Here is a 16,387-nt window from a genome sequence, read left to right as displayed (position 1 = left end):
AATGTAAAAAGTGCAAACGCGGCAAAGAAGACCGCGAGCAAAAGTTTCGTTCGACTGCGGCAAATGCTTTCGAACGTAATTTTCTGCGAATACGAGCGTGCCATCGGTCGCGCGTCATTTCGCTGCGTATTAGATTCCCTCCATCTTTGCATCTCGCTGTTGTGCGAATCTCGAATTCCACGACCTTTCTTTCCAAGGGAAAATCGACCAGCGCCAAATTAGCCGAGGAGATTCTGCGGTCGAAAGGAAGGTTGCGTGACACCGCTCGTGCACGACCGCGCGCGCTGGCCCTTTGTACACAGTTCGCTTCAGTATTTCGGTTGTCGTGATTGTGGGAACGCGTTTGCGCGTTGCCGCCGGCAACGTTTCGCGCGTCGAGCGCATCTGCAATTGTCGCGGAATTAACGCGCTGACGTTTTTCCACGCGATTAATTATCGCGATCGCCGGATGCGAGCGCGCGCAACGACGCGCTGGAAATTCGACGCTCCTCTGGGTCGACGGCCTTCCCGCCGTCAGGTCCCGGGACAAAAGGATCTCTGTGTTCGGGAATTCCTGCCCACCCTAACACCCGTCCCCCGCTCGCGTCCTCCGCTGCATCGCGTCGAAACGCCGATGCCGAGAGCTCTTTGACGTCTCCCTGACGGGTTCCGGCGGCGGCGGCGGCGGCGGCGGCTCTTCGGGAAGAAAATGAAAGTGCATCCGCGCGAATGCGCGCGTCCCTGGAGCGAGTCGAAAGCGAGCCGCGCGAGATTACGGCTCTCTTATCTGCTAATTACCGAGGAGTCTGCCAATTTGTCTCGAGCACGACGCCGGTCGTTAATCTCGACGCGACTTTTGTCCCCGTCGAATGTGATTGAAAGTCAGCGAAGAGTCTCGTGAGGAACGTGCTTGTTTGCAAACAGCCGTATTATTCGCGTTTACACGAGAGCATCATCAACCGTCTGCGTGAGTAAAGTTAAATTTGCGCGCGTGTGCGAAGAGAGACGAAAAATAGCAGACGACCTGTCTCTTCGTAAAAGTTAAAAATAATAAGTTTCCTCGAGCAAACCCTACCCCCTTCACCGTTCGAATGAAGCGCGACGATTATATCTGACTCTGCAGTATTTGTGTCGCTCTAAATTCAAGACGAGAGCAAAGCACATCTCTTCCGGACGTGACGTGCGACGCGTTAATCAGAGAAAGAGAAAAAGAGAGAGAGAGAGAACCCGGAAAGGATTTTGGCTGTATTCAGAAAGCGGCGAGAGCGAAGCGCAGGATTCCTGCCAGCTGGCTGGGAGACAGCGACAAGGATTCCGTACGTGGACCGCGCACCGTTTCCGATCGGCATCCCGACGCGGATCTCGTAGGCAGGCAGGCAGGCAGGCAGGCAGGCAAGACTGCGGGAGACCCGTAAAAGAGAGAAGCGCACGATCCCGCGCGTGCATATATGCGACAGGACCGATCGCCGAGAATGGAGCGCACGTTTTCAGCACGCGCAGTAACCGTAAGCGAATTTCACCAAGCGAGGTAAAGGGTCGCCGACAAGGTCGGCACACGACTTGTGTCTGTGTGTGTGTGTGTGTGTGATTATATCGGAAATAAAATGTGTATAAAATAAATGTATACGGAATATTTATAAAACATACATAAAATAACGCGCGCGCCTATGATACCACTAGCGAGTGTAGCGAGTCTCCAGAGATTCCTTGGATTTAATCCTCGGCCGCGTAAGAGGATTTTCCGAGACCCCGCAGTATACTTTCTACTTTATATTCTTCAAACACCCTCGGCGGAATGTTTTTCCCTCCTTCGGATACTTTTTAGAGAAGCTTTAAAATACGCCATCTTTCAATTTCGAATCATCGAAATCATTCTTCAGCTATCGGAGGTTTCTGCAAAATTCATTAGGGAGTCGTGCAGCCAAGAATGAAGGCAGCGTCTTATTAATAAGATGCAAAGCAGATGCATCGCCTGGCTCTTGCGCGCAAATGAAACAAAGTGAAGAAAGTGAGAACGGTGACGATGAATCGATTTCCCGTACGCGTGAAATTTTTCGCGTTACCGACTTCGTCCGCTGGACGTCGAAGAAGCGCGGCTTATTCGCGTCGAATCTCGATGGAGGAGCGGCGACGGTTCGGGGCAGGTCGTTATTTGCGGTCGCCGGACGACCGTATGTAAATCACGTCCGCTGAGAGGAGACTTTGGTGGCGATCCTCGATCGCATCGCGACGCGGGAGAAGCCGTACGTGAGTAACTGGGACGGCGATAATAAAGGTGACTCGCTTTCGACGAGGTCACGCTCGTGTACGCGACTTCGTGCGAGAGTTTCCGATCGATTGACCGTCGCGTCGGAGGGAACGGAGTGACACCAGTGACACTGATTCAAAATGAATTTCTTCGACCCCGGATCCTCCAAGCAGCTGCTCCTTTCTTCCCCTTTCTTCCGCGCGACTCCTCGAACGTATCGCGAATACATCTCGATTCTCTCGACTGTCTTCACTCGAAAATAGAACCTACTTGAAAGACGCGGAGGAAGACGCGATAAAAAAAAAATATATAGAGCGAATTCAGGAAACGACGTTCCGTCAAAACAGATTCTGACATTTAAACTAGGGATGTACGATTCGGATTGATTTTTTGAAGAATCGATTTTTGTTACCTCAAAAATTTGTTTAATTTATTTCTAACTAAAATTGCGTTTCGAAATTCAATGCCAACTATATACAAATATTATGTCAATGACAAATATATTTAAAGTTACGTTTTCATAAATAAATAACGATTTTTATTTAGGTTAGACTAAAAGATGTATTTTTTAAGAATCGATTCTCTATCGCTCGATTTTTTCACGAATTGATCTTCGCGGTCACGATCCCGATCGATTTAAAAAATTGATCTTGATCGAATCACACATCCCTAATTTAAACGACTCGAGACTCGGGGATGCGTGTTGGTGGAAGATATCTAATTTCTCAGGAAAGACAAGTTACACCGGGACACCGAGACTCGGGGAGACATATTTTATTCAACGAGACGAGATAATTAACGGATCTATAGGACTGGAACGGAGAACGATGATGCTGTGCGCGCTACCAGCTCGACTGGTCGAACCGGAGTAATGCGCGAGCACGATACCCAAGGCGTGGAAAATGGTGCGCGATAAAATGCAAAGACATTCGGCCGGTAACGAGGAAAAATTGGCGATCGTCAGGCCGTTCGTTACGGAAATCGATCTGTATGTACTTCCGCCGGTGTGTATCGAGGCATTTCATTATTTGCATCCGTTTGCGATTGGCTCTCTGTTTCTCCGTTATTTCAAGCCTACCGATCGCTATCTTAATTGCGGCGCATATACGGGATAATATATTTACAATACTCAACATGCACTGTGTAATTAAAAATTGAGATTGTGGCGTATCTTTTGCGCTAGAGCGCTTGTATAAAAGCGTATCTTTAAGATACTCGTTCATGGCGCTTTAAAACTGAATGCTCGCACGCACGTTCCGCGTAAGATTATTTATAATTAATATGGGAATTTTACTGGAATTTTTTTTTTAATTCCAGAGCGTTACTGAAAGTTAATTTTCATTCGAGTGCTAATATAGTTTTTATTTAGTATAGCTTTTGTTACTAAAATGTTGATGGTTTAGTATTTAATAAGATTCTTTTTACGTTAAAATAGTGTTAGTTCAGCAATTTATAAAGCAGAAATTTTTTTTATTTGTTGAAAGCGTAAAAAGAATTCTTAATTATGCAGGTAAATTTTCATCAAGATATTAATATCAAAAAAATACGAGTGGCAGTCTTTGCACAAAATTTGTGTTAAATTTAACATAGGTATGTCACATGTCACGATTCACTCAAATTTTTGTGTTAATTTAATACAAAACGAATATGTTACGGTAACATAAATATTATATGAAAAGATTAACATAAAAAATGTAACACTGACACAATTTGGAAACGAAATATGAAAATTTCAGTAAAATTAATGTTCATAACATATTGACACATTTTATTCATTCATCTTAGACTTTATGTTTTAAAATTATGTTATTTTCAAACATTTTTAATTGTGTTATTTTAACACCTGGACATGTTAAAAATTCAACACAAAAATTTCAACGAGACCTATTTCAACATAAATACAAAATGTTTTGTACTGTGCAGAGTTGACGAAAATTTCATTGAAGGATTAGTATACCTTCAAAATTCTTTGACATAAGGAGAAATCGATTTTGGGGAACTTTATGTACGATGAATCCTATCTCGAGAAACATTCTTATCACTCGGCCGGGTAGAAGCGTTTAACAGAATTCCCGAGCTGTGTTTCTCCTCGAAATGTGTTTTCGTGTACAAGTACTCTCACTATTATAGCGCCATAAACAACCGGGTGTACCGTACCGGCGCAGGCGAGAGAGAGCACTTCCTCCTGAGAATTTCTACTCGTAATATCACGCGCACGTTACACGCGGCTAGTTTTTCATTAGCACCACTGTATTTACAAACAGTGCTATATTAATCACTCGATGTGGAATCCGCTTCGACAACGTACGTACAATATGAGCCTATATTTTGTTCCGATCTGTCACGCGCTCCGTTTTCGCCGTTCAGCCGATTCACTCGCGAATCCCTGCGCTTACCTCGCCGTTTTATTATTTCATTATAATGTTCCGGCAAACTTTTATTGGCGGTAAAATCGGAGTAAATCGAAAACCAAAACGTTATACGCGCGTGTACACTCTTCGTTTTTATCGACGTAAACAATCTTACCTCGAGATTAATTTTTACATATAATTTATCATCTGCTCTTATTTTAATAATAACCATAGTATTTTTATTTTATAGAGCAACTATATTAAAATATTATAACAATATCGATATCGAATATCAATACCGCGTGACAGGTCGTGCGTGACACGTTTTAAAGAGAATGCAGCGCTGCAAATAAAGCAGAGCACCATTGCATAATTAGAGTTGAAATTAAAACAAAAGAAAAAGAGGTATCCAGAACTGCTCGTGCTTTGAAATAACCTTGACAAGACGCTTTCCTCGAGATTAAAGAGTATCTTCTCGCCTATCATTTAATAAAGCATCAGACACAGCCGCTTGATGCTCCCTTCATATGACCGTTTAACCCTTTAACTCTTATGGATGCGCATATATGCCCGACGAATGTTTAGAATGGACACTTTTACATCCGCCTGTTGGAGCGACGCATTTTTTTTCCTCTCCCCCTTGCTCTACGGATCACATTTGTCAGAGAGTGTTCGGAATTTTTTTAAGGATTAATATAATTTTTCTAGCAGACAAGTCGACGTTCGAGCTAAGCGAAGGTCGGGACATGTGCATGGGCGTGACAAATTTCCCCTCGGGAAGACACTCAGGCGCGCGAACACCTTACTCCCTTTTCTGGTGAAACGCTTCGAAAATCCGACACCCTTGCCCTTGAGCATATCGTTTGCCGGTTGGGTCGATAGTACTCGTCGGGCACCACCGCGTCTCGCCCCCGCCGAGTGACATCTTGAAGGATACGCGAAGGAGAGTTCGGTGTCTTGCGAATTCGTGTCGACCGCGAGATAGAAGAAAGAGAGAGAGAGAGAGAGAGAGAGAAAGAGAGAGGAGGAAAGAGGGACAGAGAGAAAGAGAGAGAGATCCGGCATGCGAGTGGCCGCTGAAAGGGCGAGGGCTCGTTGTTGTCGGCGGCGGCGGCGGCGGCGGCGGCGGTGGCGGTGATGGCGGGGCACGAGGAAATCGATGCCGACGTCTGGGGCTACGAGAGGAGGTTTCCACGCGAGGGCTCCTCTCGTCGCGGAGGACGCGGCGGCGGCGGCGGCGGTCGTGGAGAAACGGAGCGGATAATCAAAGAACCTTGCAAAGCGACCTCGCGTTCAAAAAAAAAAAAAAGAAAGAAAGAAAGAGAAAGGGGTCAGATAGACCTGTGCATGTGGGTGTACTTACACACTCGGCCTTCGGAGCAGCTCACAACAATCGCCGCCTCGTCGTCGTCGTCGTCGTCGTCGTCGTCGTCGTCGTCGTCGTCGTCGTCGTGGCGGTTCCTTCTTTCGAATCGTCGCCGGTACCGACGAGTGTACCACAAGGTGTCGAGGTGCGGGTGGAGATACGACGCGTGCTACGGGGTGTGACAACGAGAAACGTTATCCGGATGACACGACCGGTGAGCCGCTACTCTCCTCCGCGCGTATCCTATTCCGTACGACACTCCGCGCGACACTGCTCCGTGACAAAACGCGGGGCGATTACTACTACCTTGGCTGAGTGGGTGTCAGAGGGCGCCGGAGGAGGGAGGGTTCGCATCCGCGAAGAACGCACGAAGAAAGGGAGGTAAACCAGCCGGCGGGGCCACCACTTCTTCGCTCTCTCGCTCCGTTCGCGCGGGTGTCTCGAGCCTGACTGACACTCGGCTCCGTGGCTTGGGACCGCGGCACCGCGCCGGCACCGTCGGTCGGCCGACCCCTTCGCTCTCGCTCTTTCCCTCTCTCTTCCCGTCCTCGTCTAGCTACCGCCGTGTCGCGTCGCCACGTCTCCCTCGCACCTCGATCGCGACGGTGTTATCCACATCTCTGTCCGCCCCTCGCCGCTCCACCACGATGCGACTCCGTCGCACGTATCGGGTGGTTTTCCTTCGTCGACGACCGCCGGTCCTCTCTCTCTCTCTCTCCCTCCCTCCCCCCCCCGCCCCCTGCCCCTCCGTGCTCTTCGCTACGGACACCTCCTTAGCAGGAAGTCGGGAATCAGAACGACACCCCGTATGTGGCGGGCCGCACGCGAGCGATCTCGCGTTCTGGATCCAGAGAGAGATCCTGATATCCTGACGTATCGCGTTTGATCCTGATGCAACGGGATCCGCCGGCAGGCCGGTTTAATTAACGAATAAGAACGAGAGCGAGGGAAGGGCCTGTACTCGCTGTGATTCTTCTCGCGCAGAGAAGCACACCTCGAGCGAGAAGTGATAATGGAATCGATGTCGATTCGACTTCGATTCGATAGGTCATTTCTCGCTGGGGCGCACGCGACAAAAGTCGAGCGGTCCGAAAAACGAAACGTTTTTTTATTTTATCGTTTATTGATCCTGTAAACTATATGTACATGTAACGACCGTTCCGCGAGATGCGCGAGATCGTGCCATTAAATTTGAGGATACATTTTAAGGGAATTGGATCCTGTGTGTGATAAATATTTAATTACGGGGGTTTACGGGGATTAAAGATTTTAATTACATGCAGGTGCAGCTGACTGCTCATTACAACTTCGCATTCATATCGCAACAGTCAATATACAATCAATATTTCCTGAAAATAATTAATGCGAGATGGGCTGTCAGTGTAAACTAGTTAGCTTATATATAAATTATTTAAAGGTATGGTTTGAATAAAAAAGAAGTGTCGACAGAATTAATTCATTCGATATTTTTTTTTGACTGATTTCGCTTCAATTGCCATCGTTTAGGGGAGAATTACCAAATGCGTAGCGCTCAAGCTATTTTTTATGTAACGATTCAAAATATAATTACATTATTGTAAGCTGTGTAAGTTGATGAGAAATTTCGGATGTACTTGATTTTCTAAAATGCTGACAGCATGCACACAAAGAATCAAACTTGTTAAATTTTTGTTCATATTATTTATTTCTTATGTACCTTCTATTCTTGTTAGTAAACATTGCTTACATGAAGTAAAAATGTAAAATATTGAAAAGATAGGCTTTAGGAGACCGCTACGCATTCAGCAACCTCTATCAGTTACAGTTTAGACGTTATCTAGAGGATATCTAAAAAAATGTCTGACACATCAAGACGTCCTTTAGATGCCTTTTGGACGTCGACACCATCCTCGTGCCGGCTTGATATTCTAATTAGAATGTTGGACGCCGAAGTGGGAGCTTGGATGATGATCCCAGGATATTGAAACGTTAATCTAGAAGACTTTCTCGTCGGCCTTCTCGTGCAGAACGTCTTCGATCATCACGCTGTCCGTCGAGACCAGTTTGACCCGATCGCACGGCTTGGGTCTCATCAGAATGAACGGCAGCTCCGCCGTCAACTCGCCACCCAAGGCGCCCAGGTAAAGCTTGACCTTGACAGCGTAGGACACGTTGATGCCGAAAGCATCGCGCAGGTCCGGCGAGGTGAGCAGGGTGCTGGACGCGAGGTTGCTCTCGTCCCGCTTCATCATCCCGTCGAGGGCGACGCCGCGGCGATCCTTGACGCTCTCCATGGTGGCCTTCAAATAGAGCACCTTCTGCATACTCGAGCCGGGATTAATCGGGCAGCCGTCCTGCGTCTCAATCGCATCTATCACCGTCCGGAATTGACCATTCTGGAACATTACCACGTCGATGCCCTGCTGCACCAGCGCCTTGATCTTCTTCACTATCTTGTTGCTGTTGTTGCGCACGCACACGTTGATTACGATCATCTCGCCGTGCTGGTACATCTGCTTGTCCAGAGTAACCTCGAGCTCGAGCTCGCCCGGACTCAGCAGGAAGTCCTTGCGCACCACGGTGCACGGCTGACGACCCTGCTTCGTGGGTGCGTACTGGATCTTGCGGATACCCATCAAGACGGTGCTGCGCTTGTGAGTCATGTCGGTCTCCGTCTCGCCGCAGTACACCTTCACGTAGTAACTCACGCCGCACGGTTCGCCGGTCTCGTCGGGCCCAGGTTGGAGAGTCACGCTGGATGGTGCGCTCTGCGGGAACGTGAAGGTAAAGGGTATCGCGTTCGAACCCAGTTTCTTCATCAACCTGTTTAATGAGACATATTCCGACTCTTACAATCTATCTAGTAGACAAATTGATTTCACCCGTCGAATGTCAAAAAGACAGCTTCATCGCTTATCTACTGTAATATATAGAAACTTTTAAGAACAACGTAAAAGAAAAAAACATGTGAAGAAAAGTATAAATAAATAAAAAATAAAAATCGATTTTGAAACAGAGATTTAGATACTTGCTAGATGTCGTTAAATATTATTGAGTCTAAATATCGTTGATGGATAGTCGTTCTGACCTGTCTTGCAGCTTGGTAGGATTAGATTCCGGCTTTTTAATCTGCGGGAAGATCTGCTCCGACACCAAGAAGAGGTCTTTCTGAAAGTTGAGACCCATCACCTCGTCCTCCTCGCGACCGTATCGAAAGCTGCACAACAGCTGGCACCACACCTTCCTGCCAGTGTCCACGTATTCCGGACTGATCAGGACTACCCCGTCGATCGGCTCGATGCCCGACAGGTAGTCGATGAAGTCGCGTTTACCCAGATAGACGGCGAGCTTGCCGTTGGGCGAGTATTTTTTGTAGACCTTGAAATTCGCTACCATGATGAAAATACGTGTCTCTTCCGTTTGGAGAAGATGAGTGGATCTCCGAGCAATGGATCGAGGACTTATATACCAGATGATATATGATGATGGACTTTTTAGGGCTTCCTAAGGCGTTTAGCAACGCGGATGAGGCGTTCAGGTACTCACGCGAGTTTTCTGCGTCTCCGAGACATTTACGTGGATTATCTAAGACGCTTTGCTAATTTTATTCGCTCATAAATGAACATAATTTTAAAAATGTTCACGCTGCGAGAGAGGAAGAGAGAGGAAGAAAGAATGGAATGATTCCATCAGCATGAACGCGTTCATGTTCTTGCATAATATTATTTAAGAGAACGTAACTTCGTGACTTTGACTGGTCTGGTTGATCTTTGAGTTTCTTAGGCTTCGCTTCGACGTTAAAAGCTGTAATATTTTAAAGCAGTATATCTATATTTTCTTTCTCACGCCAAACTTGTTTACCAAGAAGCGTATTTTCTGCTCGATTGGAAGACAACGTCCTTACCTTTGATTTTATTCTGAAAGAATAAAGAAAATTATTGTTATAAAATAAGTTAAAGTTAAAGTAAGTAAAAAAAGTTAAAGTAAGTAAACAAATTTAATTTTTTTAACTATTTATTATACTACTCTGTAAATTACATAATATATATCTTTTCCCAATCAGCAGATAATATTTTTTAAATGTTTAGAAATATTTGAAATTATAATTATGAAAAATTATAATAAAAAATAAAAATTTTAAAAACATTTAAAAAACGTTGTCTGTTGATTATAGTTTATTGTATATGTCGTTTTAATCAATTATTTTCATATTATAAATATATATTTTACAAAATTTTGTCTTTATTTTTGATTTTATGTGAAATTTACAAACAATTTAAATTGAAAATTAAATTTAAAATTACAACTTTTTTTTTAGATTAAAACAAGATTTATCTTGTCTTGATAATATAGAAAACTTACTTCAACGATCAATTTTGATATCGACGGAATAATGCTTTGTAGTTTCATTTTTTGTCACCAGTACCTGGCCTGGACCGACTCATGCTCCATCTTTCTAGAACTTTTCCAACACAGTAAACGTTTGGCAGCCACATGTGTAGAAGAATCTACGAAGATGTCGAAAAATTCGGATGACAACATTGTCGCTGTAAGTTTATTGCAAATATTGTCAGCGTTTCGATCCACATAAAATTTTACTTGATCAAAAATAATAGAATCTTCCGCAGAAAAGTTATGTTAACAGCATTATTATTATAATCCGATACGTGAAGATGATCTTCAATACCTCAGTGTCTTCATATCTTTCGATTTGAATGTTTATATATGAAAATGACCTTCATTATATTTCAGTATTTTCATATTTTTTTTTAATTTAAGTGTAGTGTATAAAAAGTTTAGGTATAAAGATGATCTTTTATACATCAGAAATCTCATATCTTCTTTGAAGTTTACAGTAAATTAATGAATATTCATACAATTCTTAACAAATATATAAGGCGCGGAATTAAATACTAATTTTATGTATTATAGATAAAGTCGATGGCTCTGGCTATACCACCAGATTCTCCGAAGAAGCCCGTGAAATCAACTGCAGTGGTGAAATACTCTGCAGTCCAAACACCAGCAACGTACGCTCAATTGCAATGTAACACAGACTTGAACCTTCCGCCCAGTAACTGGCTCAGCAGCTCGGCCGAAAGTTACGGTCTGCAAAATGTTTGGTCCCAAAGTACAGGGTTTTCTAGCTTTCGCATGGCGCACATGTTTCCTGATTGCGTCGGCGAAGTGGATGTAGTGTCGGACGCTGAGAATATAAAGAAATTACTTAAATTGCCTTACAATCACAATGCAATTTCGATGATGGTGCATCGGATCGAAAACACATTGTTGTTAGATGACTTTGACATTCACAAGTACCTACTGAGACAGGCTGAAAGTGACTGGGAATGGCTGAAAAAGTTTTTCTACGAGCATATTTTCCAAAGTCTCGGCGACAAGGAAAAACGTCTCTTTCATAAGGCATACAGCAGAAACAGTTTGCAGCAAAGGAACTTAGTATCAAAGTTTCTATATCATTCTATAGTGCTAGCGGATAAAAATAAGCAGAGTGAAAAACCTCAGTTACCTGTGAAGACCGTAGAGCCGTGTCTACCTGAGCCGACGCAAGAGGAGAAAGTGCCTGATCCGAATTACAATCATAATTTTGCGAGGAACATTGTATGGACATTTGAGAATATACAGATGCTTGTTGGAACGGATATGCCGATATTTGGTGGTCAGACACATCCCTGCATAAGTCTACGACTAAGAGATATGACAAAGCCTATCAATGTTTTAACAGGGATAGATTATTGGCTAGACAATTTAATGTGCAACGTTCCAGAAGTCGTGATGTGTTATCATTTAAATGGTATTGTACAAAAATATGAACTAATAAAAACAGAAGATCTTCCAAATTTAGATAATTCAAAGTTCAGTCCTAAAGTGATTCGAGACGTTGCTCAAAACATCTTGAGCTTTCTAAAAAACAATGCAACGAAAGCTGGTCACACCTATTGGTTATTCAAGGGTAAGTTTCGAGCTTGATAGGAAATATAAATTGAAATTTTGTATTTACTTGAAAATATTTCATTCACGTGCAATATAATTTTTTTCATTAGGTAAGGATGATGATGTTGTGAAGCTGTATGATTTGACATCTTTGTGCAACGATGTTTCAGAAGAGAAGGGACAAAATCCCTTCACTGTACCTGTTGCAATGTTGTTATACAGAGTAGCTCGCAACATGAAATATTCTCCCGATTGCCATCGTCAACAGGGTACAATCAGGATGTTACTGAAAAATTGTGTAGAGTTGTTGCCTAAAGAGAAATATCCGCAGATAGTTACATCCGCGCATTTTATGCTTTCGGATTTATATGTACCATCGGATACGGATCCAGCGAGTCCAGGGTTATCGGATCAAAGCGACGAAGAAGACGTTCATAGCGAGTGTGGCACGGGTCAGGAAAACGAAAAGGAGGAGGAAGAGGAAGAAGCTTGCGCTATCAAGTCTTTGACTTTAGCCAACAGTAAGTAGATCTGATTTTTAATTTTTCATTAAAATTTTTTTTTTATGAAAGTTAATATTGATTGTTTTTGTAGTGAAAGAGCAAGTGGAACGTGAGCAGTTAAAGTACAAGGCACCTCCAATGTCTGGTACTATAGAAGAGAGATGTCTCTCTGGATTAGAACACGTGACGCACGGACTCGAATGTCTTCAGTATTTCCCGACCAATGACAACGACGAGGAGCAGAGGAAAGCGGAGGAGGAAAAAGAAAAACGTAAATACGAGGAGATGCATCCGAATGTAGCGAAACCTTTCCAAGCGATTCCCATGCCTTACGCCCCATTGAATCAACAAGATAAAGATGCCACGTCCGAAAAAAGTTCAGAGAATCATAGTCCCGCGCATAAAAAGAAAAACAAACAGAGGAAGAAGAAGAGTGAGAAAAATATTAGTTCTTCGAAGAAAGAAGTAGCGAATGTAAACACTTTGTGTAAAACGGAGACATTGCCAACGTGGCAAGCGCCGAAGAAAAGCGACAATAGAAGCTGGTGCGCTCATTTGAAAACATTATTATATGAAAAAGCGTCCTTGATATTCGCCGTGCTCGCCGAGAAAGAATATGTAAATAAAAATTACGGTGCCTCCTTGAGATATATGCTAGAAGTTTTGTATTGCCAAAAGATATTGGAAATATTCTGTAATCAAAGAAACGACAAGTCGCTCAGTTATTTATTAGGTCGCGCGGGGGATTGTTGCTTTATGATGGTACAAGACTGGTGTAACGTGGAGAAGCATCGAAAAGATTACGATACGAAGAACGAAGTGGAGGAAAAAGTAGTTGAAGAACTGTTCAGCGTGGAAGATTTGGATATGAGTAAATGTCGAAATGCACCTGGGAATAAAAATATTTTAGGATGGAAATAATATGTGAACTGATCGTTACTAATGCGTATTTTATTACAGATGGTGCTGAATTATTGCCGAAGAGATTAGAAAGTCTAGAATCTACTTTAGTTTCATCGTATAAATGTTACGAAAAAGCTCTGTCGTTGGAACTGATGGATATGGATAAAAATAACTTGTTGAGACGGCTAGGGAATATTCATAATGAGCTGGGTGTCCTTTACATGAATCAAGCGGGATGTACGTAAGCTTTGCTGCTTATTTCAATAGGGATATAACAAGCACTCGGTTATTCATTAATCAAAAAATTATAAATTCTTGTAGCTCGATATCAGCAAGAGAGTCAAACCAACGAATTGTCCAATTTACCGGATGTGACCATGCTTCTGACGCATTCGTTGACTCACTTGGAATCTGGTGTTAAAGCCTTCGAAGCTGTCCATGACGAGGCGAATCTGGCGCTTTTGCACTCCAATACCGGCCGACTTATGCGACTCTGCGCGCATATGCATGGCAAACAAAACACGAAGGAGCGTCATTTTTATAACAAGGCACTCGTGAGCTATCAGAAAGCTCTGCAAGTCTTGGGCGATAGACAAACGAATCCAGCGATATGGGATACGATCATGTGGGATTTCTCAACAACGTTGTACACAAAAGCCACGCTGTTACAGGATTATCCTACGGCTGAATATCATGTACGATAGCTTAACTAAATAATAACGTAACATTTTATCGTTGAGTAAATAAATCGATCATTTTTTCTATTAAAAATTCGACAATTGATAAATGCAATAACGAATTCTTTTTTAATTTTTTATTGCAGAATGAAGAGGAATTGGAGAGAGAAGTGGTTGAAACTCTCCAGAAAGCACTCAAGCATTGTGATATAGACACACCGGGCTCACGTCAGCCAGTTTATCAATTCCGCGCCGCGACCATTCAACATCGATTGGCTTCGTTATACCATCGCGTGTACAGAGAAATGGAATCGGATGCGGATAGCAGCAAGAAAAAGACGAATTTGCAGTTGTGCAAATTGTATTACGATAAAGCGGCGAAGCTGTTGCTCTCGTTAGAACAGAGCACGGAATATTTGACGGTTCAAATGGAAAGAGTCGCCCTAGCGGAATATCAAGCGCGTAGTAAGTCTTTCAAGACGTTTTTCAAGCAATTTATCATTCTTCCTGTCGTACGAATTTATTTTTGCCGTAACGGAGAATTTTGATTTTTTAGATGGTACTACCTTCAACAGTAAGCTAAAAGCATACCAAAACGGTCTGGAACTAATTTTACAGTGTATACCTATTATGGAAATGCTGTGCGAACGAAATAATACGACGAGACAAAAGGTAGTCGACAAAACAGAAGATGATAACATTGAACGTGAAAAAGAGACTGAAGAACAAAAGTTAATGGATGATGAAGAAAACCTCGTAGTTCTGTTGGAACAAAGATTACAGTTCCTTCTACGATCGTTAACCAAGCTGTTTCTGAGCAAAAGTCCCGTGCACAATAAAAAAGAGTAAGTTGCATTTAAATCCATTAGATGTGTACCTCATTGAATGGAGATCATGTTTCATTATTTTTTGTTATTTTAATATGTCCTGTTTTTAATGAAATTTCAGACATGAGACACTTGCAAATCTGTACAAACAGTGCTACGTCCGAACATTACGACCAGACACAATGTCCGGATTTACTTTAGTAAAACACATGACACAACTTTTACAAGAACTCAATAATATGTTGAAACAAACGGTAACTTAGTTAAAGTGTAAATAAATACCGTGTACAGTTAGTGACTTCAAAAAATGTAAATATGATATAAGGCAGTCCCTAGACGCTGAATATTGCTGCACGATATTATTGATCGTCTCGAAAGTAACTGAGTTGTTTTGAATTGTCTAGAACCAGAGTTTCCCAGATTTATGAGAATCGCGACCTATTTTTTAAAACGACAAACATCTACGACCCATCTAGCTTTAATGGATATGAAAAATGATTATGTATAAATTTAGTTTATACAACTTTTATTTTTTTATTCAATATAATTTTATAAATTTAGTTCTCTAATACAGAACGAGATATGATGATGAAAAAAATGCGCTTTTTACTCATTTCTGATGGTAGTTTGATGATTCGATTGAAATCATTGCGATGCGCAAGAAATCTGATAATTACAGTTTATTTCAAAGTTTAGTTGATTCCTACCATCGTCGAAAAATTTTTTGCGATCTATATTTTGGGAATCCCTAATCTAGAAATATATTATAATATTGTTGATCGTTTAGGGACCACTCAAGAGTTGTTTTTCAAAAAGATCAGCAGATCTGTTTTTTAATCTGTTAAAAATACACAATGTTTGTATATGGAGAGAATAAAGAACAACGTTTGTGATATCAGATAGTGACAAAACCGTTGAAAACGATCCTTTATCTCATCGAATACTGAAAACCAGTTTTATTTTAATATGTAAATCTAGTGTGAAATCAAAGCATACATGAGGATAGGATCGAACACAAAACTCGTCAATTACAAGCGACTATTCTCGTACGCAGTCACGCGTCACCCGAAACCTTCAATAAATTAATATTAGATTTTTCCTTCATAGTCTCCCTTCTTTTATCTCTTATCGAGTCCAATTAGCATTAAAACCCTTGGTGAGGATCTTATCTTGACAGACTGAAGAGATGTCGGTGTGACATTTTAATTAAAATAAAGGCAAGGTCAAAAGGAGAAGTCAAAGTCTAGATCTATTGCCAAGGTCGGGGTTTCGTACGTGTTCTCGCTGTGCGTGTCAGTGTACGTGCCCTCCATGTCTCCTGTTCTCAGAAAGACGGATGGCGGTACGAGAGTTTGAATGAGTCTCGGTATATAAGTTTCTGATATATATGAACAGGCGGGGTTGCGCTCAACTCTGCTCGGCTCGGCTCAGTCAAATGAAAATTCGATAAAAAACTCATTTATTAGGGAATCCGAGATGAACCGTTGTTGCGTGGCTGAGAGCCGTCCAGTCGAAGTCGAAGATTAAAGGCGGCGTGTATCCTGAGGCGAATCACTGCTGTGAACTCGAAACCGTATATCGGAAATGTTTCACATCAACAAG

General features: G+C 42.6%; 3 protein-coding genes across 3 annotated transcripts in view; 1 reads left to right on the top strand and 2 right to left on the bottom strand.

Moving 5' to 3' along the window:
- The window catches only part of LOC105199320, a 75,027-nt gene extending 68,622 nt beyond the window's left edge, over positions 1-6,405 (bottom strand). Inside the window, exons 1-2 of the mRNA XM_011166352.3 lie at positions 6,251-6,405; positions 5,942-6,113 (exon numbers count right to left, since the gene is read on the bottom strand). Of these exons, the coding sequence (XP_011164654.2) occupies positions 5,942-6,113; positions 6,251-6,298 (220 nt within the window). The 5' untranslated portion in view covers positions 6,299-6,405. The remainder of the gene's footprint in view (positions 1-5,941; positions 6,114-6,250) is intronic.
- A 642-nt stretch (positions 6,406-7,047) lies between these two features.
- Positions 7,048-10,416, bottom strand: LOC105199319 (arrestin homolog). The gene is made up of 3 exons (XM_011166350.3): positions 10,286-10,416; positions 9,012-9,840; positions 7,048-8,746 (listed from the first exon to the last, which is right to left on the bottom strand). Exons 2-3 carry the CDS (start codon positions 9,317-9,319, stop codon positions 7,918-7,920), a joined length of 1,137 nt encoding a protein of 378 aa, XP_011164652.2. The 5' UTR covers positions 9,320-9,840; positions 10,286-10,416; the 3' UTR covers positions 7,048-7,917.
- Positions 10,275-15,885, top strand: LOC105199318 (erythroid differentiation-related factor 1). The gene is made up of 9 exons (XM_011166349.3): positions 10,275-10,472; positions 10,856-11,894; positions 11,986-12,396; positions 12,470-13,249; positions 13,339-13,518; positions 13,603-13,976; positions 14,105-14,423; positions 14,515-14,803; positions 14,907-15,885. Exons 1-9 carry the CDS (start codon positions 10,317-10,319, stop codon positions 15,046-15,048), a joined length of 3,690 nt encoding a protein of 1,229 aa, XP_011164651.2. The 5' UTR covers positions 10,275-10,316; the 3' UTR covers positions 15,049-15,885.
- The last annotated feature ends 502 nt before the right edge of the window (positions 15,886-16,387 follow it).

The sequence above is a fragment of the Solenopsis invicta genome, chromosome 16 (genome assembly GCF_016802725.1).
Source record: "Solenopsis invicta isolate M01_SB chromosome 16, UNIL_Sinv_3.0, whole genome shotgun sequence".
Taxonomy (NCBI): Eukaryota; Metazoa; Arthropoda; class Insecta; order Hymenoptera; family Formicidae; genus Solenopsis; species Solenopsis invicta.
The sequence above is the reverse complement of the archived record's forward strand: the minus strand, read 5'-3'. Positions and strand labels throughout refer to the sequence as shown.

Excerpts from the sequence above, each read along its gene's own strand:
- LOC105199319 (XM_011166350.3), bottom strand. The coding sequence starts at position 9,319 with ATGGTAGCGAATTTCAAGGTCTACAAAAAATACTCGCCCAACGGCAAG. Across the intron at positions 8,747-9,011 it reads CCTACCAAGCTGCAAGACAG|GTTGATGAAGAAACTGGGTT; the intron begins GTCAGAACGACT and ends CTCATTAAACAG.
- LOC105199318 (XM_011166349.3), top strand. The coding sequence starts at position 10,317 with ATGCTTTGTAGTTTCATTTTTTGTCACCAGTACCTGGCCTGGACCGAC. Across the intron at positions 13,250-13,338 it reads CGTGGAAGATTTGGATATGA|ATGGTGCTGAATTATTGCCG; the intron begins GTAAATGTCGAA and ends ATTTTATTACAG. Across the intron at positions 14,424-14,514 it reads AGCGGAATATCAAGCGCGTA|ATGGTACTACCTTCAACAGT; the intron begins GTAAGTCTTTCA and ends TTGATTTTTTAG.